Source organism: Gadus morhua, chromosome 14 (assembly GCF_902167405.1).
Source record: "Gadus morhua chromosome 14, gadMor3.0, whole genome shotgun sequence".
Lineage (NCBI taxonomy): Eukaryota > Metazoa > Chordata > Actinopteri > Gadiformes > Gadidae > Gadus > Gadus morhua.
The window spans coordinates 4,892,391-4,914,429 of record NC_044061.1 but is presented as its reverse complement, the minus strand read 5'-3'; the positions used below and the strand labels follow the sequence as shown (position 1 = coordinate 4,914,429).

The following is a 22,039-nucleotide window of genomic DNA, read 5'->3' as shown; positions in this document are numbered from 1 at the left end:
AGCCTAGAATAAGCTAAGCTTTTCGACCCACACGTTATTTTATTTTTCTATAGGCCTACTCAACTATGGCTTCAGAAACGGTAGGACTACAAAACGGCAGTTCAAAAAACTACAAACCCCAGCGTTCTGTGGAGTCAGCGTGGATGATGTCAGAGCGTTTACCTCCGCGGCTCGACGCCGATGCTAGGCTGCTAGGCTAGCAGCTCGTCGCCAGGTCAGATATAATGTAGGGTTTATGTGTCACAACAAGGGGTTAAACAGTAGTCTGAAGGGTGATGTGCTGTCGAAGCTCCCAGTCGTTCAGCGTGTTTGCTGTAAAATGTTGCTGTTGTGAAACGAAACTGCTGGAGCTGAGATAATTGTGAGGGAATTGAAGACGCTAACATTAATAACTATACACTGTCATATTTTACCTCCATGTCGACTCTTAAAGATGTTAGGATATGATCTGGAGTTCTGAATATGCAGTTGTCTTCAAGGTCAAACACTTCTAATGCTGATGAATTCATCACTAGGGCTGGCTCTTTGCCTCTGTATTGAATTACTAACCTTATACTGTAGAGCATCATGTATCATGAAGTTGGGACCCGAATCTTATTCAATAAAAATGTAGACTTTCAGTACAGTCGTTTACTTAGCTTGGTTTAATTGTATACCATCTTTTTCAATCAATGGCCTCATCATGCTATAGACTGAGAGGTTCTTCCCAGCATCTTCTTTCCCGGGACCAGCCATGGCGACTGAGCTCCACGAAGCCATCTGCATGGCCAAGCAAGAGCGCCACAAGAACCTGTTCCTCAACTACCGCAACCTCAACAAGTTCCCCGTGGAGCTGCTGAAAGATGAGGGGCTGCAGTTCCTGGAGAGACTGTACATGAAGAGGAACTCTCTCACTACACTGGTACACTCACACACACCTTGTGTCATCTTTCTTTTACAATCTGGGGTCTTCCTACACTGACAACTAGAGTACTGTTCTCTTTCTGCCTGTCACCTTCTCTCTCTCGCAGCCTGAAAACCTCGCCCAGAAGCTTCCAAATCTGATTGAGCTGTAAGTTCTCCTGTTTGGTTATTATTAATTGTTCCCTAAATGCAGCATTGTTGGGCTAGAACAAGTGCTTCTTGTTGATGTAAGTCATGTACATTTTATTTCCATAGCCTTTAAGCACAGTTTTCCAGTCTCAACAGGTTTTAAAGGCAATATATTTATGACCCAAGCCTCCCAAAGGGCAAGAAAATGAAGTCCATATTTAACAATAAATAATTCTTGAGAAGGACCACACTCACTCCAGGGATGGTTAGGGGTACAATTGGTGCCACCATTGCAAGATGCTTTGCACATTTAAAAAGTAATTAAAAATAAGTTTAGTCATGATAACCGCAACCAACTAAAACGGATGTTTTGTGGTGTCTGTACTGTGAGCCCTTGGAGGTTGTGGTGTTGTGGTGTTCTAGCATTTGGCCAGCAGGTGTCGCCAGGGCTTCAGAAGCAAACATTGTTGATTTTTTTGTGGTTTTTTTCCAGGTACCTCCACTCTAACAACATCGTGATGGTTCCGGAAGGTATGTCCTTCTAACAGTCAATGCTATTAAAAATAAATCAGACAAAATTCATTCATGCAGATAAATCTTCAGTGTTCATCTATGAAACGTGTGTTTCTGAGTGTGTGTGTCTGTGTGTGTCTGTGTCCGTGTGTCCAGATATAGGAGAGCTGTCCAGGCTGAGGTCTCTGGATCTGAGTGACAACGCCCTCCTGTTCCTCTGTCCAGAGATTGGTCGACTCCGCTCCCTCCGGCATCTCCGATTGGCCAATAACCAGCTAGAAGCCCTCCCCTCAGGTACCGGCTTTCTACTCTGTCTCTCTCTCTCTACCTGTCTGTCTCTCTCTACCTGTCTCTCTCTCTCTCTCTACCTGTCTGTCTCTCTACCTGTCTCTCTCTCTCTCGACCGGTCTGTCTCTCTACCGGTCTGTCTCTCTACCTGTCTGTGTCTCTACCTGTCTCTCTCTCTCTCTCTCTCTCTCTCTCTCTCTCTCTCTCTCTCTCTCTCTCTCTCCCTGTCTCTCTCTCTCTCTCTCTCTCTCTCTCTCTCTCTCTCTCTCTCTCTACCTGTCTGTCTCTCTACCTGTCTGTCTCTCTCCTCAGAGGTGGGGGAACTCCAGGAGCTGGAGTCGTTGGACGTGTCCCGGAACCGTCTGATCTGTCTGCCCGCGCGGCTCCATCGCTGTCGCTCCCTCCAGTACCTGACGGCAGACAGGAACCAGCTGAGACACCTGCCCCGACACCTGTGTCTCCTCTCCAGCCTCAACGAGCTGTCGCTGTCCGCCAACCGCCTGACCAGCCTGCCGCCAGGTCAGCCCCCACTGGTCAAACGGGGAACTGCACCATACACCCTAACGTGTGTTTTTGGGGTGCGTGTGCGTTCACACCGAAAGCAAAGCAAATAATCGCACCGCTTGTTATGCCTTAAATCGAACACTCTAACTGAAATCGAACACTCTAACTGACACCTCTCCGTGGCCCACTGTGGTGACAACCGTCTGATCTTTGCAGAGCTGTCTGCGTACATACCACCGGCCTCGCATCAAGCTGTCCACTAGGGGGCAGACTTTCTCACCCCAAATGTACACAGACCGATGAGTAATTCTCGAAAAAGAGGCAGAGTCTTCGCCGTTTAAAGTATGTTGATAAAGAAATGCATCCGTCTGATAAAGAGTGTGTGTGTCTCAGACCTGGGGCGCTCCCGGGAGCTGCGCTTCGTGTTTGTGGACTACAACGTCGAGCTGAAGGGTCTCCCGTCCTACCTGTACAACAAAGTCATCGGCTGCAATGGGTAACGCACACAGACACACACAACTATATACACAGTACACACACATTAACCCAAACAACCGTAAACACACACACACACACACACACACACACACACACACACACACAGAGAGCTTGCTATGTCTCTATGTGTGTGTGTGTGTAACTAATTGTCCGCTCCAGGTGCGGTACCTCCGACGTGCTCCCTGAGGGGGTGGCCGTGCTGGGGGGCGCGGCCGGGCTGGGGGTCCCGCTGCCCCCAGAGGTCAAGCTGCTGGCCTGGGAGTCTGAGCGAGTGGCTCCCTTAGAGGAGCTGGCCATGAGGAGCCTGCATCGCACCCACCTCCAGGACCCCCACGGTAAACCTCCAGTAACCCCACCCACCTCCACGACCCCCACGGTAAACCTCCAGTAACCCCACCCACCTCCACGACCCCCACGGTAAACCTCCAGTAACCCCACCCACCTCCACGACCCCCACGGTAAACCTCCAGTAACCCCACCCACCTCCACGACCCCCACGGTAAACCTACAGTAACCCCACCCACCTCCAGGACCCCCACGGTAAACCTCCAGTAACCCCACCCACCTCCACGACCCCCACGGTAAACCTACAGTAACCCCACCCACCTCCACGACCCCCACGGTAAACCTCCAGTAACCCCACCCACCTCCACGACCCCCACGGTAAACCTCCAGTAACCCCACGCACCTCCAGGACCCCCACGGTAAACCTCCAGTAACCCCACCCACCTCCACGACCCCCACGGTAAACCTCCAGTAACCCCACCCACCTCCACGACCACCACGGTAAACCTCCAGTAACCCCACCCACCTCCACGACCCCCACGGTAAACCTCCAGTAACCCCACCCACCTCCACGACCCCCACGGTAAACCTCCAGTAACCCCACCCACCTCCACGACCCCCACGGTAAACCTCCAGTAACCCCACGCACCTCCAGGACCCCCACGGTAAACCTCCAGTAACCCCACGCACCTCCAGGACCCCCACGGTAAACCTACAGTAACCCCACCCACCTCCAGGACCCCCACGGTAAACCTACAGTAACCCCACCCACCTCCAGGACCCCCACGGTAAACCTCCAGTAACCCCACCCACCTCCACGACCCCCACGGTAAACCTCCAGTAACCCCACGCACCTCCAGGACCCCCACGGTAAACCTCCAGTAACCCCACGCACCTCCAGGACCCCCACGGTAAACCTCCAGTAACCCCACCCACCTCCACGACCCCCACGGTAAACCTCCAGTAACCCCACGCACCTCCAGGACCCCCACGGTAAACCTCCAGTAACCCCACCCACCTCCACGACCCCCAGTAACCCCACCCACCTCCACCCTACCAAACGGACCCCCACTAACCCCACCCACCTCCACGACCCCCACAGTAAACCTACATCAGAACCTCCTCCTTCCCAACAATACCTCCACCAAACCCCCATCAGAATCGACATCTTCTCCACCTAACCACCACCAAACCACGTCAGAACCTCAACCTCATCTCCACTAAACCACGTCAGAACCTCAACCTCATCTCCACTAAACCACGTCAGAACCTCAACCTCATCTCCACCAAACCACGTCAGAACCTCAACCTCATCTCCACCAAACCACGTCAGAACCTCAACCTCATCTCCACCAAACCACGTCAGAACCTCAACCTCATCTCCACTAAACCACGTCAGAACCTCAACCTCATCTCCACTAAACCACGTCAGAACCCCAACCTCATCTCCACTAAACCACGTCAGAACCTCAACCTCATCTCCACTAAACCACGTCAGAACCTCAACCTCATCTCCACCAAACCACGTCAGAACCTCAACCTCATCTCCACCAAACCACGTCAGAACCTCAACCTCATCTCCACTAAACCACGTCAGAACCTCAACCTCATCTCCACTAAACCACGTCAGAACCCCAACCTCATCTCCACTAAACCACGTCAGAACCTCAACCTCATCTCCACTAAACCACGTCAGAACCTCAACCTCATCTCCACCAAACCACGTCAGAACCTCAACCTCATCTCCACCAAACCACGTCAGAACCTCAACCTCATCTCCACTAAACCACGTCAGAACCTCAACCTCATCTCCACTAAACCACGTCAGAACCCCAACCTCATCTCCACTAAACCACGTCAGAACCCCAACCTCATCTCCACTAAACCACGTCAGAACCTCAACCTCATCTCCACTAAACCACGTCAGAACCCCAACCTCATCTCCACTAAACCACGTCAGAACCCCAACCTCATCTCCACTAAACCACGTCAGAACCTCAACCTCATCTCCACTAAACCACGTCAGAACCTCAACCTCATCTCCACTAAACCACGTCAGAACCTCAACCTCATCTCCACTAAACCACGTCAGAACCCCAACCTCATCTCCACTAAACCACGTCAGAACCTCAACCTCATCTCCACTAAACCACGTCAGAACCTCCGTCATACCTCCATTAAACGAAATAATGTTATGGGTCTTCTGATTGGCTAAAGAACCCCTTTTTAGTTAAAAAAAAAACTTTGCTTGTGTAATAGTATGCACTTTGAATTACTATGATAGTGTGTGTGTATGTGTGTGTGTGCGCGCGTGTGTGTGTGTGCACTCTAGACCTGGTCCTGCCCAGGAGCCTTCAGGAGCGCTTGTTTTGTCCTCTGGGGCACTGCCCCCGCTGCGGTCAGCCCATGTTCACCTCCGCCTACCCCAAAGCCTTCCCCCTGAGAGACACCACCCTGGGCGGGGTGCACCACAGGTCAGCTTCTACCAAACAACCATACATACGTCCACAAACATCTCCCCTACACACAGACATACTGTACATCTACAAACCATCCCCTGTACATACGTCTACACCAGGGGTTCTCAAAGTTTGGACAGCTGAGGGCCAATTTAGGAACCCAAACTGGCAGGAAACGCCGTCAGCATCCCAGTGGTGAAAAAAAACATCGCACCGTGGACCTCTGGGAGTGAGGTCAAGTGAGGTTTAAATCACGAAACTGAGGTTTATCCTTTCAAAGTAATGTACAGTCGGATTAAAAATAACAAATGTAACAGGCTTTAATTGAAAGCTAGAGAGGGTCGACTTTTCTCTTTATATTTATTTATTTTTGTTTAAATTAATAATATACATGTGTATGTCATTGTGGGCCGCCATTGGCCCGCGGGCCGCACTTTGAGAACCAATGGTCTACACAAACATCTCCCCTACACACAGACATACTGTACATCTATACAAACCATCCCCTGTACGTTCATACTGTACATCTATGCATACGTACTGTACATCTAGACATACATTTATGCATACGTCTGGTAGGGAATTTATTTTATTTTTTTATTTTATTTTTTCCAGCGGCAGCGAATGATAGGTAGGTTGTTTTCATTTAAAAACGAGAAAATTCGCTCATCCTTGTACAGAATGAAGAGGTGCTGTACCAAAACGTAATTATAGTTTGCATTTTTTTTTTTTTTCTTTTTTTATAAAGCTCATAAAATAATTTGGGTCGCACATAAATTGACAGGGTCGGTCGGAAACCGGAACCAAACAACATTTTTTTTTTTAGGCCTCAGAGTCTGGCACACTTCGACGGATTAAACATGGAAGCAGGAACAGAGCAGAGGAGGGCCACAGAGGGGACACTAGGACCCACGAGGGATTAGAGGACGCCGTGGCTCGGCTGCTATGACTGTTCTGATCAGCGCTGGAAACGGCTGGGTTCCATTCTGAGGCCCCGTTCACACGAAGCCGAAACGGGCGAAACCGTTACGGTTTCGATCTATCCGGTTTCGAAGTATCTCCGTAAAGACGAAGCCAAGCGAAACCAGGTAGATCTGTAGAAACGCTGTAGTACACATTCCAGGCCCATAAGTGGCGCTGCTTCTGGTACAGAAATCCAGAAGAAATGAAATAAGAAGAAGAGGCGAGCATGCGCATAAAGGCATAGGCATAAAGGCTGCCCTTATGCGCAGGCTCGCATGTGATTTCTGAGACTCCGGGGGCTTAAGAGCCATTGGCTAGGAGGTCGAGGGGTGGGGCGATGACGTCATGGTTTGCGGTTTCAGTCGGTTTCAGGCGTACACACGAATCCAAAACGAAACCGGGTAGATTTGAAACCACCTCCGAGGGTGGTTTCAGAAGTTTGCGGTTTCGGTCAGCGGATTCGCCGGCTTCGTGTGTACGGAAGGCAGAACCGTACAAGACCTTTGCGGTTTCGCCATGAAATCGGCTTCGTGTGAAGGGGGCCTGAGTCGTTGAACCTGTGAGCTAAACCACAGTCTGACTCTTCAGACCGAGAGAAAACCTTCTGGGCTGCAAACAGGAAGCACCAGAATGCTAACAGCACTTACAACACTCCCGCCATTACACACACACACACACACACACACACACACACACACACACACACACACACACACACACACACACACACACACACACACACACACACCACATATCTATCTCTTAAAGCCGTATCCCCCTCTCCATTCCTATGTCACCATCCACTGATTAAACTGTCGTGTGTGTCTGTGTGGGGTATCTCGCTCTAGATCCGCGGTGAGCTTCGTTGCCTACTGCTGCTCCAGCCGCTGCCTGCAGATGTTTGACCTCCAGGGATGACCTCACCTTTGGCCCCGCCCCCTTGGTGTTGATTTGCGCTGTGACTGGTGGCTGTCTGACCCCCGGCACAAGGAGGCCACATTGATTGACAGACTGCCGTGGCGAGGTTGGCGGGGCCCATTGTGAAATGGGTGTGGCCTTTGCGTGCCTTCATCGTCCCCATAAGCGCCGATCGCCAGCGGGGCTGTGAAGGAATGACAGAATGACGCCCAACCAGTTTCCTCGTTGGACTTCAAAGTTGTGCGTTACCAAGGCAACCGGTGACAACGATCATTTCCATGTCCCTGGAGGGGTTGATAACAACCAGCCAATCCAAATTCCAGACCCCCAGACCCCCTGTCTATTACTGTGCACCACCAACATTTTTGATCACCAGCCGCCACTGTTAATGCGTTGAAAAAACATGATTTTGTTCATTGTGTTCAATGTTCACAAATGTATTGATGTGTAGAGCCGACCGCACGACTAAGCGCCTCAATATATTTTATTTAAACACAGGGAAGTTTCATATTGCACAATGTGTGTGTATTTTTGTGCGTGTGAGCTGTGTTCACATAAACCAGAAGGCAGCATACAATATGTAACTTCAAGATAAGTCAATGTTTCCACAAACAACAAGTTATCAGTGAACATTGAGACAAAGTCAGCTTCTTCTCACTTCCGACGCACACAAGACTTAACCTGGATTTACCCCAGACTCACCCCAGACCAAACCTAGATTAACTCTAGACTCATCCAAGACCAAACCTAGATTAAATCTAGACTCACCCCAGACTCATCCCAGTTATCTGATAACTGACATGCTGGATGTTATGCAGAACGTCTGGCCTACACTGGTTTTTGCTTTCAGGGACATAAAATGTTATGTTAAAGTAGAATCAGTTCAACCTCAATCAGTTTAACCAGGTTTTTTGCAGTTTGCACTATTTCAGTTTGAACCTGGTTTGTTGCAGTAGAATCAGTTTGAACCTGGTTTGTTGCAGTAGAATCAGTTTGAACCTGGTTTGTTGCAGTAGAATCAGTTTGAACCTGGTTTGTTGCAGTAGAATCAGTTTAACCTGGTTTGTGGCAGTAGAATCAGTTTAACCTGGTTTGTTGCAGTAGAACCAGTTTAACCTGGTTTGTTGCAGTAGAATCAGTTTAACCTGGTTTGTTGCAGTAGAACCAGTTTGAACCTGGTTTGTTGCAGTAGAATCAGTTTAACCTGGTTTGTTGCAGTAGAATCAGTTTAACCTGGTTTGTTGCAGTAGAATCAGTTTGAACCTGGTTTGTTGCAGTAGAATCAGTTTAACCTGGTTTGTTGCAGTAGAATGAGTTTAACCTAGTTTGTTGCAGTAGAATCAGTTTAACCTGGTTTGTGGCAGTAGAATCAGTTTGATCATCCTGATTCCGGTCACCGGAGGACTCCACTGGTTCCTGTTCTCGGCTGAAACACTGACGGAAATAAAGTGCGAGTGAGTGAGTTTAAGGTATTTTGTTGTGAACATCTAGACAAAACACACCGCCTGTTTTGAATCGCGTTTGTAGTTGTACTGACAGCTCAATGTCCCTCATCTGTCAACACTCAGACGAATAAACTGATTGATTGTGGTTGTTTCTGAGGTTTGAGGAAATGCCTGTGTGACACGACACCAAATGCAAAATAATTTATAATTTGTGGATCCAGTCTGTGCAGCCAGACTATTTTAATATTGTCAACAACTTGGGAGTCACATTTCAATTGGCAGAGCATGACAGAGGAAGAGGAAAACCACTTAAGTTCACTTCTGCGTTCCAGTGAGCCCTTGAGAAAATCACCTACCACATATACATTTTGTGCCAAAAAGGATACATTTTGGCACGGAAAGAAATAATGCCTGTCTGTCTGCCTGTCTGCTTGTACGTCTGTCTGTCTGCCTGTGTGGTGATAGCGGTTAAAAATAAAGAATAGCTCGAGTTTAGTCAAATGCGAACCAGCCTACCCATCTGAAGCGTGTGTCAGGGTGTAGTGTTACTGTAATACTAATAAGTAATACTCTGATACCGTGATACTATGTGAGTACTGTAGTACTATACAAGTACTGTGGGCAGGGTGTCCGCGCATCCTTAAAAATATTTAAATTCATGTTTCTAAATTTAAGGCCTTGATAAGTCTTAAATTCGTTAGAAATGTCATATGCTGGTCTTAAATACTGTAACACAAAGTCTTGAATTTGTTGCGGCAGGACTATTTTTATTAATTTTTTTCTCGTGGGACTTTTCAGGGACAACACCGACACCAAAAGCAAAGGTTTTGTGGATTTTAAATACAGAGCCCAAGCACCAGTCTTACAACTCCAATGAGGGGATAGGAGAACGCTTCCGTTTGATGTTCCCTGACTCGCAAATCGCGAGCAAAATGCTTGGGTTATAATACAGCGGGATCCCAACCACCGTTGCGTGTTTTAGGTCTTGTATTCCATTCAAGGTGGTATTAAAAAGGTCTTAAAAACTCTTAAATTTGACTTGCTGAAACCTGCAGATACCCTGACTGTGGGACTATATCAGTTTGCCGGTACTTGGGGTCCAGTGGGGTTTTACAGTCTGTAAAACCCGGCAACACAACCCACCCTATCAGTGAGCATAGCTGGAGCCCCCGAGCCGATAGGCCGCCATCCCCTCCCCTGCACAATGTCAGCGTTGGTGTGGCTCTGCGTGGCCTGGCCGTGCAAATGCAAATTATGTTGCACTTGTGGATCCAGTCGGTGCAGCCAGACTATTTGAATATTGTCCACAACTTGGAACTAACATTTCTATTGGCAGAGCATGACAAAAGAGGAAACCATTTCCTCCAGACATAGTTGGTTATTGTTGGTTGTTTACTGTGAATGAAACAACATAGGTTTAAGTTCACTTCTGAGTTCCAGTTGGCCCTTGAGAAAAACACGTACCACTTATGAAGGATACACTTTGGCACGGAGAGAAATAATGAATGTAAAAGAAAAGAACCTGTTCTTTTTTAAAAGAACAGGTCAAACAATTATTAAATATGCTCATATCTCCAACAGACAAATATATACGGGTGAAAGTTACATTCCAACCACAAATAACATGGTTAATCAATCAAGGTTAATCAATTATACTCCGGTTAATTAACACTATCAAATATAATGATATGACAACATTACTTTTGTTGTCCTTTAAATGAGCTGTAGGTAGGATTTGGAAGTAGATTTAGACGCTAAACCACCCAAGAACATACCCTCCCTCTCTGCTCCCCTCCCCTCGCTCCGCAGGATTCCCATAACCAATCAGGGAAGAGATACCGTGATTGGTCAGAAATTAGCCAGGAGCGGTCAAAACTCACGTAGAAGCAGACGCAGCCAATTCTCAACTGATATTCTCACAGCACATTTAACTCACTAAAAGCTAACGAATGGCCGTGGTTTATCAAACAAATTACACTGAAATGGTAGCTCTTCAATCTAACAGCATCTTTAAGTAGGCCTGAAGAGCCCATGCACACTTCATAAGATAAGGTGGGGATAGAGAGGGCAGTGTGTAGGTGACACTTTCGGAGAGCCTCTTAATGTTTACAGGTAGCCAACACAGACAGAAGCACTCTTTTTCAAGCCTGTGTTTCAATCTTTGACCTCTTCAGGTAAGTGAATATGATTCATTTGTCTCTTTGAGAAAGGGGGAGAGAGTTTTATGTCCAGTAAAATAATGCACTATTTCAATCTTTTTTTAAGATTGAACAGATAAACTATCATTTGTGTAGGATGCTAGGGTTTTGAATCCTCATTTGAGTGCTTTCTGAATGCATGTAATGCATTAGCATTTATTTGAAAGCAGGTTCCTTCTTAAATGTAATTAAATTCATGTTTGTCCTCACTTTTCTTTACATGCATCAAATAAGATTGCAACTAGTAGACCTAATGATCTGTCCCTTAACGACCATGAAATACTCCACCTTGCCTTCAGTTTTTAAGGATCTGTAACCTAACGAATGCAGATCTCAACCTGATTCTCCGTTTTCTTTTTGATCCGTCAACTATCCCCTGCTTCACTCAGATCTCCAGCTGATCCTCAGCATCTAAGATGGGGAGGAAGAAGATCAGCATTTCCCGCATCCTGGACGAGAGGACCCGACAGGTGAGCCAATCAGAAGAGAGGAAACACATTTCATTTGGTTGGTTTATTTGTAAGCTATTGTACTGAGAGCTGTCCAGTGCAACTCTACAACTGGTTTGACTGGGCACAGCCCAGTGTAACCTATAATTGATTAACCATGTTATCAATATTATTTGTGGTTGGATGTAACTACCACCAGTAAATATTTGTCTGTTGGAGATATGAGCATATTTAATAATTGTTTACCTGTTCTTTAAAAAAGGGTCATTATGAAACATTCATTATTTCTTTCAGTGCCAAAATGTATCCTTCATAAGTGGTACGTGTTTTTCTCAAGGGCCAACTGGAACTCAGAAGTGAACTTAAACCTATGTTTCATTCACAGTAAACAACCAACAATAACCAACTATATCTGGAGGAAATGGTTTCCTCTTTTGTCATGCTTTGCCAATATTAGTTCCAAGTTGTTGACTTTATTCAAATAGTCTGGCTGCACAGACTGGATCCTCAAATGCAACTGATTTTGCATTTGGTGTCGTAACCGACAGACAATAACCAACCATATTAGGAGGAAATGGTTTTCTCTTTTCTATAAACCTGAGTAGAGGGCCCAGAGACCCCGAGTAGAGGGCCAAAGGTAGTACCCCTAGGAGATGGCCCAGGTTGCGCCCAGGGGTACCCCTATACCTGAGTACCTGAGCATCGGGCCCTGTTCCCGGGGTACCTGGGCCCAGGTAGCGCCCTGGGGGTAGGTGGAGCTCCGACACTCTCCCGTTAGGAATGCACTGCAGGGCTGAGCTCTAGTGTGAGCTGGTCCTGACCCGGTGGCTGAGCCCTCTCCCTCCCTCTGTGTGTCTGTCCGTCCCTCTGTGTGTCTGTCCGTCCCTCTGTGTGTCTGTCCGTCCCTCTGTCTTTCTGTCCGTCCCTCTGTCTGTCCCTCTGTCTGTCTGTCCGTCCCTCTGTCTGTCTGTCCGTCCCTCTGTGTGTCTGTCCGTCCCTCTGTCTGTCCCTCCATCTGTGTGTCTGTCCCTCCCTCTGTGTGTCTGTCCGTCCCTCTGTCTGCCCGTCCCTCTGTCTGTCTGCCCGTCCCTCTGTCTGTCTGTCCGTCCCTCTGTGTGTCTGCCCGTCCCTCTGTCTGTCTGTCCGTCCCTCTGTGTGTCTGCCCGTCCCTCTGTCTGTCTGCCCGTCCCTCTGTGTGTCTGCCCGTCCCTCTGTGTGTCTGCCCGTCCCTCTGTCTGTCTGCCCGTCCCTCTGTCTGTCTGCCCGTCCCTCTGTCTGTCTGCCCGTGGTGGGACCAGGTCACCTTCACCAAGCGGCGGTTCGGTCTGATGAAGAAGGCGTACGAGCTGAGCGTCCTGTGCGACTGCGACATCGCCGTCATCGTCATCAGCGGCAGCAACAAGCTGTTCCAGTACGCCAGCAGCGACATGGACCGCACGCTGCTGAGGTACACGGAGCACGGCCAGGCCACGCAGAGCCACACCAACGCCGACATCGTGCAGGTGAGGCGATGGCGGCCTACCCTCACTGACAGGTTGGGTTGTGATGCCTTATCTGCTGAATAACTGTTTTACAGACTGTAAAACCCCACTGGACTAAGTACCGGCCAACTGATATAGTCCCACAGTACTTGTATAGTACTACAGTTCTAACATAGTACCACGGTATCAGAGTATTACTTATTAGTATTACAGTAACACAGTACATCATGAGACATGCTTCAGATGGGTAGGCTGGTTCGCATTTGACTAAACTCGAGCTATTCTTTATTTTTAACCGCTATCACCACACAGGCAGACAGGCAGGCAGACAGACAAGCAGGCAGGCAGACAGGCAGGCAGTCAGGCATGCAAACTGATGGGTGAAACCTGAACTAGATCATCTCTGTCCTTCCGCAACTTTAACTTCTTGCTAATGGCTTTATGGGTATTTGACTACCTACCTGTGTAAACAGATTACCTGTGTGTGTGTGTGTGTGTGTGTGTGTGTGTGTGTGTGTGTGTGTGTGTGTGTGTGTGTGTGTGTGTGTGTGTGTGTGTGTGTGTGTGTGTGTGTGTGTGTGTGTGTGTGTGTGTGTGTGGTTGACGGTGTGTGAACACAGGTTCACATTACTATTGTATCAGGTGTTTTCCGGAGGCCGGCAGCCCGTGCTGTCATCACGTCGTTTGAATGTTTACATGGAATCTCGGATTCCTCGCCAAATGCAAATGAATATTAAAATCATACGGTGTGAAGTGCAGCCTTCCCTGCAGTCAGTTTATTATATTTACATGATTTCCATTATTTAGTCATTAAGCAGGCTGGGAACAATAAACAAGCACAACCAAGGTTTAAATGTGCTCAGTTTATGTGATGAGGCTGGCCCCTTGTGCCTGATGTTCTACTTCCAACAAAGAGCCTTTAAGTCGTAAGATGTAACCTAACCCTTTAAATCGATCTGAACTCATTCCATTGGGTCTGACGTTTAGCCAAGAGAGGGAGGTTCAAGCGTTGTCTGACCCTTTAGTGTGAAGTTTAAGTGAAACCTACCTGGTAAAGAACAGGTAGGTGAAGTCAAAGGTGCAGTCTGAAGGATTTAGTGGCATCTAGCAGTGAAGTTGCTGAGGTATCTTCCCCAACATATAACACTGTTTATGAATATTATATTCCATTTCTGCCATGTCTGTTCCGCTCGATGCCACTAAACTCTAGACACTGTCCCTTTAAGATAAAGCGGGATTCTATACCAACTCTGACAAAGCCTAATCTTTAGCGTCATTGTTATTAATTTTCAGTATACTTTAGAACAGTGTACAGTAGTAGGTATTAGTACAGTATACGTCGTATTTGTTAGTACTGAGTACATTTGTATCTAAACAAACTACTTTCATTATATTGGTACAGCATAGAGTGCTTGTTCTGGCCATGAGGAGCATGAAAGCCAAAACAACCAGACTTAAAAACAGTTTTTATCCACAGGCCATCAGACTGCTGAATGACTCTCTCAAACACTGATGACAACCTGTGTTTGCACTATATTCAATACTGTGAACTGTATTTATTTTCAACCTTGAGCTTCATTTGCACTATGTACTTATCTACTATTAATAGTCAACATCCTATTTATATATTCAAAAACGTCTGTATTTCAATGTCTTTCAGGGCCTTCTGCTGTCTGCGAACATTGCACATGCTAAACAGCACCTTATATTTAACTGTTTTTGTTTAACTAAATTCTGCTCTTTGTACAGATATTTTTAGCAGTTTAGTTTATTTATCTACTTTTATTTTAAGTATATTTTGTGTGAAGGGAACTTGCAAATTAAGAATTTCATTGCCCAGTGTAAACTATGTTTCCATTGTGTAAATGACAATAATCCATCTTGTATCTTGTATCTACTGCTGTATTGCTGTATAACGTTACTTATTGATCCAGCGTTCAGTAGGAGGTGTAGTTACTAAACTACGTCTGTCCCCAGGCGCTGAGTAAGAAGGAGCATCGACGCTGTGCGCCTCCTGATCACCTGACCCCCAAACCGACCAATCACGACGGGCCGCCAGGGCGTCAGGTCAACGCCACACTAACCACACATCACCGCATGGTAAAGCTAAAGTAATCTACAATTAAAATGTATTTATTTAAAATGAATACCTAATATAATATTGTTAGGATTTGATTGTGAGGATGTGGTGATCGTTATACCATTATAATTATAGCTAACATGATTAACGTTATGGGCCTTCTTTTTATCTGGGTTCTTAATCTTAGCCTGGTGGGGGAACTGAAGGTGTAATTCTGCATGAGTTAACAGTGTTTTTACCTGGAAGCGTCGGAGAGGAGAGGGGAGGCCGTGATCTCGTGTTCCTCGGTGCTCCCTGGATGCTCTAACGACGTCCCTCTGAGTGAAAAGCCCTGTTTTAAGATTTCAGTCAATCAGACGTCTTTGTTCTTTAGGCCCACGGGAACCAGGGGCGTGGGGTCCCTCCAGCCCACCCCACAGCCCTCCTGGCCCCCAGCCCTGCGTGGGGGGCAGGGCGATGCAGGGGGGGGGGGTGGAGAGAGAGCCCCTCTGGTCCGGCTGACCTCAGGCTGAAGCCCTACTCCTCAGGGCCGGGTCCGAACCACCTACTGCCCCCCAGGACCCCAGGTAGAGAGAGGAGGGGGGGGGGGGGGGGGGGGGGGGGAGAGGGGGAGAGGAAGAGAGAGAGAGAGAGAGAGAGAGAGGGGGGGGAGAGAGAGAGAGAGAGAGAGAGAGAGAGAGAGAGAGAGAGAGAGAGAGAGAGAGAGAGAGAGAGAGAGAGAGAGAGAGAGAGAGAGAGAGAGAGAGAGAGAGAGAGAGAGTGTGTGAGCATGTATGGCACTATAAAAGTATAGTTTAAGTATATAAAAGTATTATATAGTACAATATTCTAATACTATGATATAAATATAATGTTTCATTCACAGAAGAATTAAAAATAATTATCCCAATTTCTTAATATATGATATATAAAACAGTATAATAATATGAAATATGTATAACGTTTAATAATATACCATAAATAAAACAATCTGATAATCATATGTATAACAACGTCATAATATATAACACACATAACAATGTTTTGTCCCTGTTTCCGTGGTGATGTGTTTTTTTGGTGCCGTCATCAGACTTCACCCTGAGCAGGGCGGGCCCCTCCCTCGCTGGTCTGTTACCGTGGCAACTCCATCGACTGTCCAGGGCGGCGGTGCTCTACGCGCAGACGTAAGCACCGCCTACGTTATCCCGTGACGGACAGCTATAGGAGTGAAGTATGTCACGGCAATGCCTTTATGAGGCGTTGCGTTGCGGACGGAGGAGACCTTTAAAAGAGCGCCGTTTCACGGAGTCTTTTAACAAAGTCTCACCTCCTACCAGTGACTAGGATCATCTCGGAGAGGTTATTGACCAATCACAGCCATCGTCGGGTGCTGTAGCAGCAGCCTGTGTGGCCTGTAATTGGCTGCTTAGCTTCACCAACTCCAACAAGACCAATGAGAAGCCATGATGCCAGGATAAACATCAGGGCTTTACTGAGCACAAAAGATGCACACAAAGATACATCCACATCACGTTAGATGTGTCACCCGTCTCGTTCTGTCTGCAGGTCAAAAGGCTCCGCCCTCCACAGTCGACAAATCAAAGCCGTGCCCTACCCCCTGCTGTTTCCCCGCAGCAGCCAATCAGAGTGCAGGGTTACAGCCGAGGGGGGCGGGGCTTGCTGCAGCGACCGACAGGCGAACAGGACGGACGTCTGCATTCCTCTGGGGGGCTTCGCCAGCCACCAGGGGCCAGCCAATCGGTGAAGCGTATGTGTGCAGACAGCTGGGTGACATAGGGGTCAGAGGTTAAGCGTGATGAGTGTTGATGTCACCTAATACTGTTGTGTTAGTGTTTATTAAGTAGCATTACCGAAGCTTTAAATGCATGCAAATGAGCTGTAAATTACATTTAAGAGCTGTTAATTTATTGTAATGTGTTAGAAATTACTTAGCCATCCATCAACTATTAGTGAAATTCTTTCTGAGAATATTTCTTTGTGAGTTGACCACTGTCCACTGCCTCTGTAGGAGAGCATTTAGAGCACGGGTCTCAAACTCAACCTACCAGGGGGCCGCTGGAGGTAGAGTCTGGGTCGGGCTGGGCCCCATCAATTATTCAACAGAAAAAAGGAGCACAACTGACCCAATCTAAGTTAATAATCGGGCTATAATTAGATCACGTTGGCTATTTAATTGCTGACAACACGGGACATTTCATAGCGGTTGGTGGAAATCGGGACATTTTAGCGTCCTTTGGCTTTTGTCGGGACTCAGGACACGCAACTCAAAATTGGGACTGTCCCGGCAAAACCGGGACATCTGGTCACCCTATCACAAGCGATAAAAAAGCGTGGCAAGCCACTCAGCAAAAAGGTGCGTTTGACAACAATGCTAAACTTTGATGTCAAGTAGGGGGCCACAAATCCATCCTTAATCCATCCCGTTAATCACAGAAGTGTGAGATGCATAACTTCCCTTCAGCCTCTTTAATTGTTTTCGGTAGCTGTAACGTCTTTGGACTGAGATAAAGCTTTAATTGATTGTTTTTCCCATGTGATTGTAGAACGTTGGTGCATTTCAGGGTCCCTCTGTTTTCACATCTCTTAGTCTAGAAACAGGCCAGTGCCTCTCATATTGATACGAGGTGTTATTTCCAACATTTCGCCATTTGTTATGTCTCAACAAGGATGAACCAACAAAATGCCCATGGGTTAGCTAGGGCTAAAGGGGTGAAGTAGTGTTGGTTTTGTGGACTTATGCCATTTTCATCTCAGGTATATCCTTACCTCGCTGTCCCGTTCACCATCCCAGAGTATATTGCAGCTTACAAACATGTCATCGAAGATAACCACTCTCCTAGATCTGTAGCAGCCCAGGTTCCCTATCACACCGTCTCAATGGATGCAGGTCACCCAATTAAGTTCAAATTCAGCTATGCTCCTAAGGGTGTCATTTGTTCGACCAATGAAGGAAGTGTGTGTTCATATTCAGCCAATGTGAGCTAGAGACAGGTTTCCATATCAGGAAAGAATCTGTTTGTAAATGTCCCCCTACCCCCATTAACCCGCGTGCCTGGTGCTTCAGCTGGCCAAACGATTGCCACCGATGCCTTGCCTGCGGTAAATGGGACCGTGTTTGTGTGTGGACAGGACGCTTATTCATATCGGCCTCCTAATGGGAGTGGTTCATGTTACGTCGCTTATGTAGTGCCTGCTTTGGAGATTGTGTCAGAGGAACATTTGGAGGGTAATGCTACCATTAGATCTAAAGCGTGATTTATTCCGTCAGAACTTTCAAGTTGCTACTCCAACTCTGAGAGTCTTTTCTGCTATCTTTCCACACTATGGTGTCACAGTTGCTCTTGCTGCGATTAGAGACTTAGTCCATATTACAGACGCTATAGCGAATGCTTCCGGCCATGACCTGACTGACCTTTATCAGGAATTGTACAGGCTAAGGACAATGATTTCCCAACATCAGTATCTATTGGACTTCCTTGCTGTGCATCTTGGAGGGTTACTGTCTCTTTATCGAGCGCCATTTACACCAGAGATGTTGCACATACGTCCCTTCTACAAATGTGTCTAATTATGTACATGACTTCTATGATAATGTGGCTAGGCTGAAGTTGGAAACCGCTGGTGCGACCTTGAGAGAATGGCTAAGTGGGTTGGGTGGGTCTATGTTTTCTGAGATAGTTGAAATCGCACTGCCCTTTGTCCTTCCCATTATTATGCTTTATGTGGTCGTCAATTTTGCTCTCTGTTCGTTTCACCGAATGACCGCCCCACCAATCAACCCCCCCCGGGTACTGCCCCGATCTTGTTGGCCCCCCTTAGGGTGGCCAACTAGGGTGGCCCAATCCGTCGCGAGGTCTGGTGCCCAAAACGTTGCAACGTTTTTAAGGCTAAGCCTTCCTCTGGGCCCTTTCATTTTGTTCAGACTAACCACTTTGCTGCGGGAACGGTGGGAGCTATTAAAGAAAGGTGGACCTTCACTGCCGAGCAGAGGGAGGTGTCTGGACAGTCGATTTCCTTTATTTTTTCTATTTTTTATCTGTTTTGGTTTAATCATGAGTAGTGATTTTAGTGAGTTTGTTATTTTTTAAGTAGCCTACACCTGTTTTACTTGTGTATGATGAGTATACTTTTATGTTTATGATTGCCTTTTATGCTTTCTTTCATTGATTTAGTTAATTGTTTACCAGTAAATACACTGAATTCTCATTTTTAAGGGTGTTCTTTAAACTACGTTAGTCTAGAAACCGGCCAGTGCCTCTCATACTGATACTAGGTGTCATTTCCAACATTCTGCCATTTGTTATGTCTCAACAAGGAGGAACCGACCTGGTCGTCTGGGACCTAGCCAGGGTTATTAAGGGTTAGACTGCTTGTGTTCTCTTGTTATTCACGTTTTCTCTATTATAATACTCGCCCCAACCCTTTGGTTCGGTGGGAAGAGGGTTCGACAGCCAAGGAGCACGTCGGGAGACTGCCCCTCAACCGCCTAGAAACACTGGAGATTATTCCACCTAAGTCTGCATCTCGCTGTATTACATCCTGGAATAAACCATCTATTCAACCCTCTTATCCAACCTGTCAAGTTGCTTTGATTTCCATTTCAAGAATTACTACTACGCCGAAAAATACACAAAACAGAGGCTATACGAACAGTTTAGAAATAAGCTGAAATTGATCATGATTGAACGTGCATTCACGACTTGACTTGACTCCACCTGACTTGACCTGGGCTATTAACAGGTGTGCTGACTGCTATGAGGATAATACCTGTCTCAAGGGAATCTCCCTCAGCACAGATTGATGTGCACTGGTAATATTTACACGCCCTAGTGAGATTGCGTGACAGTCCCACCAAGGAACGATAAGGAATGCTGCGAGTATGTTCATCTGCTATGTCTTATTAGGCCTATTTGTTAACACTGGAAACCCAGGGTTAGGGTTATCAGACATAAATCATTGATTTTTTTTGAATGATAAGGACACCATTTTGTATCTAACTTTTTATTGAATCTGAAGAATTGTGTAATCAATGTTGTTGTTTTTGTTCAGTGTTAATATAGTAAGTTATTGTTTTACAACCACTTATCTACATTAGGGTTGTGCCTATCAATGTTGATGCATGCATTGATATGGATGTAGCAAATAATACTACTTTGGTGGTGGAAACTGAAAATGTAATTAAGTCCGATTCTGAGTCTATGTGATCATCACTTGAGTGTTTGTTTTGGCTACGGCCCTGGTTGCAAGGCTACGAGGACTGCGTGTGACCGTGTTGTTACAGGTGTCAGTCACTGGGGGGCGACCTGCAGCAGCTCTGAGGGACGCGTAATACCAAGTCAAAATGTTTGGAATGATATTCTTACCTGCGCCTTCCTAGTGTCCCCATAAACATCCCTGATCAAATCAAACAATGCGCGTCCCTGTGCCTTGAATACCTGAAGCAAGGAAGGACCGTGTAAATTATAAGTTGTATAAGTTGTAACTTGTACGTACCACAAGATAATTATGATTGACCTTTGGTTTGACCATCAAGGAAATAACTTCCTCTTGATGGGGGTAGGTAGTTGACAGGCATACTGGTTATACTAGAGAATTGTAAAAGGTCGTCAAAAAACTATAGGCCTTTACTTTATGATTAACCCTGGTCAGTGTGTGCGTGTGTGCATTATACTACTCAATGATCCTTATGCTATTGACTGACTACCTCATCATCATCATCATCATGCAATACGCCCCTTCCGCAGGTAAAGGTGTGTGCTCTGTAACTCAACGCCTGGCTGATATGTTATGTTATAGGCCTACGTCTGAATGCAAAATAAACAAAGCCGATCAAAACTCGGTGTGCGTGTGTGCGCCCGTGCCCGTGCCCGTCCCACCAAACCACCATTCAGGAGAATATGGGCGGCGGCTAGAGCGTAAAGTATGTTGATGAACGACCCACATTATCTCTTTATCTGCCGGCTAACTATTTTGAGGCTGTCATTTATTTCGCCGACCGCCTCTGTCCTGTGATCCGGGCTGAAGGAAGCCCCCCCCCCCACCGCCGCTTACACACAGCGTGCTTTCCACAGAGTGTTCGTGTAGGTGCCTGCTTGTTGTCTTCATTTGTTTCACACTCACTTGTTGAAGACCAGAGGGGAACCGATCGAAACGTACGCAGTGGAGAATGCTGGAGCCTCAGTCGCCAAGGTAAGACGCGGATCTCCTTACTCAATATTTGGTTCACTGACGAGGGTTTGATGGGGTGGGGGATCCCGGTTCCGGATGGGACTTCAGGTGAGTTCCAGTCGGTCTTTTGGAGTTCTTCCACCACACTGTATGTGGGGCTCGCTACCTCAACCTGAGTTAAAGTTGCTCGTTTCTGATCTCATTACGCGTTATCCTTAACTTTGAGTTCTGAATCAGATGAAGACTTGAGCATCGAAATAAATCAGACTAACACTCGACTGTAGTGAAGGAAGCTTTGTTGGTCGGTTGGTGTGTTGTGGTACATCCAAAGCATTTTGCAATGAGGATTTAAGGTTTATTTATGCATATTTATATTGCATGGATTATATGTAAGCGCGACCTGGTTGCGCTTGTCATTGAAAGTGTGTACCCTAGACTGATAATGACAGCCGTCTGTAAATGCACCGTCTGTAAAATGACAGCCTATGAAGCCTGCATGGTGGCAGATGTACAGGTGTGGGGCCTTTGTAGGAGTACGTGTTGCGGGTTGCGGGTGTGCAGTGTCCGGGGCTGCAGCCCTCCCCGTCAGCCAGGAAGCGTTCTCGCTTCTCTCTGGTGGGAAGTGACCGCCTGGGCGTAGCTGTGAGTCATGAGCTCAAGACCAAGAGACCCAATTATTATGACCAAAGGTGTCACATCCGGCCACAGTGTGTGTAATATACTGGAGAATAAGATACAACTCAGTTTATAATATTTCA

At 46.8% G+C, this 22,039-nt stretch overlaps 3 protein-coding genes and 1 long non-coding RNA gene across 6 annotated transcripts in view; all 4 read left to right on the top strand.

The window, feature by feature from the left end:
- Window positions 1–113: 113 nt before the first annotated feature.
- lrrc28 (leucine rich repeat containing 28) lies at window positions 114–7,975 on the top strand. 3 transcript variants are annotated; one of them, XM_030376729.1, is made up of 10 exons: window positions 114–214; window positions 692–901; window positions 1,011–1,051; window positions 1,526–1,563; window positions 1,702–1,839; window positions 2,146–2,352; window positions 2,731–2,833; window positions 2,995–3,170; window positions 5,453–5,594; window positions 7,391–7,975. In XM_030376729.1, the coding sequence occupies exons 2-10, from the start codon at window positions 734–736 to the stop codon at window positions 7,458–7,460; spliced, it is 1,083 nt and encodes a 360-aa protein (XP_030232589.1). In that variant the 5' UTR covers window positions 114–214; window positions 692–733; the 3' UTR covers window positions 7,461–7,975. The 3 variants fall into 3 exon arrangements, with proteins under 3 accessions (XP_030232589.1, XP_030232591.1, XP_030232588.1); XM_030376731.1 differs by having other exon boundaries at window positions 164–226; XM_030376728.1 differs by having other exon boundaries at window positions 185–361.
- A 3,544-nt stretch (window positions 7,976–11,519) lies between these two features.
- LOC115558907 (myocyte-specific enhancer factor 2A-like) lies at window positions 11,520–15,148 on the top strand. Its single transcript, XM_030377459.1, has 3 exons — window positions 11,520–11,573; window positions 12,776–13,054; window positions 15,011–15,148. The coding sequence occupies exons 1-3, from the start codon at window positions 11,520–11,522 to the stop codon at window positions 15,146–15,148; spliced, it is 471 nt and encodes a 156-aa protein (XP_030233319.1).
- Window positions 15,149–16,166: 1,018 nt separating this feature from the next.
- LOC115558557 (uncharacterized) lies at window positions 16,167–17,441 on the top strand. Its single transcript, XR_003979346.1, has 2 exons — window positions 16,167–16,276; window positions 16,659–17,441. It is a non-coding gene; the product is annotated as an uncharacterized LOC115558557 (long non-coding RNA).
- Window positions 17,442–20,973: 3,532 nt separating this feature from the next.
- mctp2b (multiple C2 domains, transmembrane 2b) overlaps window positions 20,974–22,039 on the top strand; it is a 29,474-nt gene continuing 28,408 nt past the window's right edge. The window contains exon 1 of the mRNA XM_030376664.1: window positions 20,974–21,302. The gene's annotated coding sequence lies outside the window, so the exon portion shown is untranslated. The remainder of the gene's footprint in view (window positions 21,303–22,039) is intronic.

Bases quoted from the DNA above. Each gene is read 5' to 3' on its own strand.
- lrrc28 (XM_030376729.1), top strand. From the start codon at position 734: ATGGCGACTGAGCTCCACGAAGCCATCTGCATGGCCAAGCAAGAGCGC. The intron at 1,052-1,525 runs GTAAGTTCTCCT...GTTTTTTTCCAG, and splicing joins CTTCCAAATCTGATTGAGCT to GTACCTCCACTCTAACAACA. The intron at 1,564-1,701 runs GTATGTCCTTCT...CCGTGTGTCCAG, and splicing joins CATCGTGATGGTTCCGGAAG to ATATAGGAGAGCTGTCCAGG.
- LOC115558907 (XM_030377459.1), top strand. From the start codon at position 11,520: ATGGGGAGGAAGAAGATCAGCATTTCCCGCATCCTGGACGAGAGGACC. The intron at 11,574-12,775 runs GTGAGCCAATCA...CTGTGTGTCTGC, and splicing joins TGGACGAGAGGACCCGACAG to CCGTCCCTCTGTCTGTCTGC. The intron at 13,055-15,010 runs GTGAGGCGATGG...GTCTGTCCCCAG, and splicing joins CCAACGCCGACATCGTGCAG to GCGCTGAGTAAGAAGGAGCA.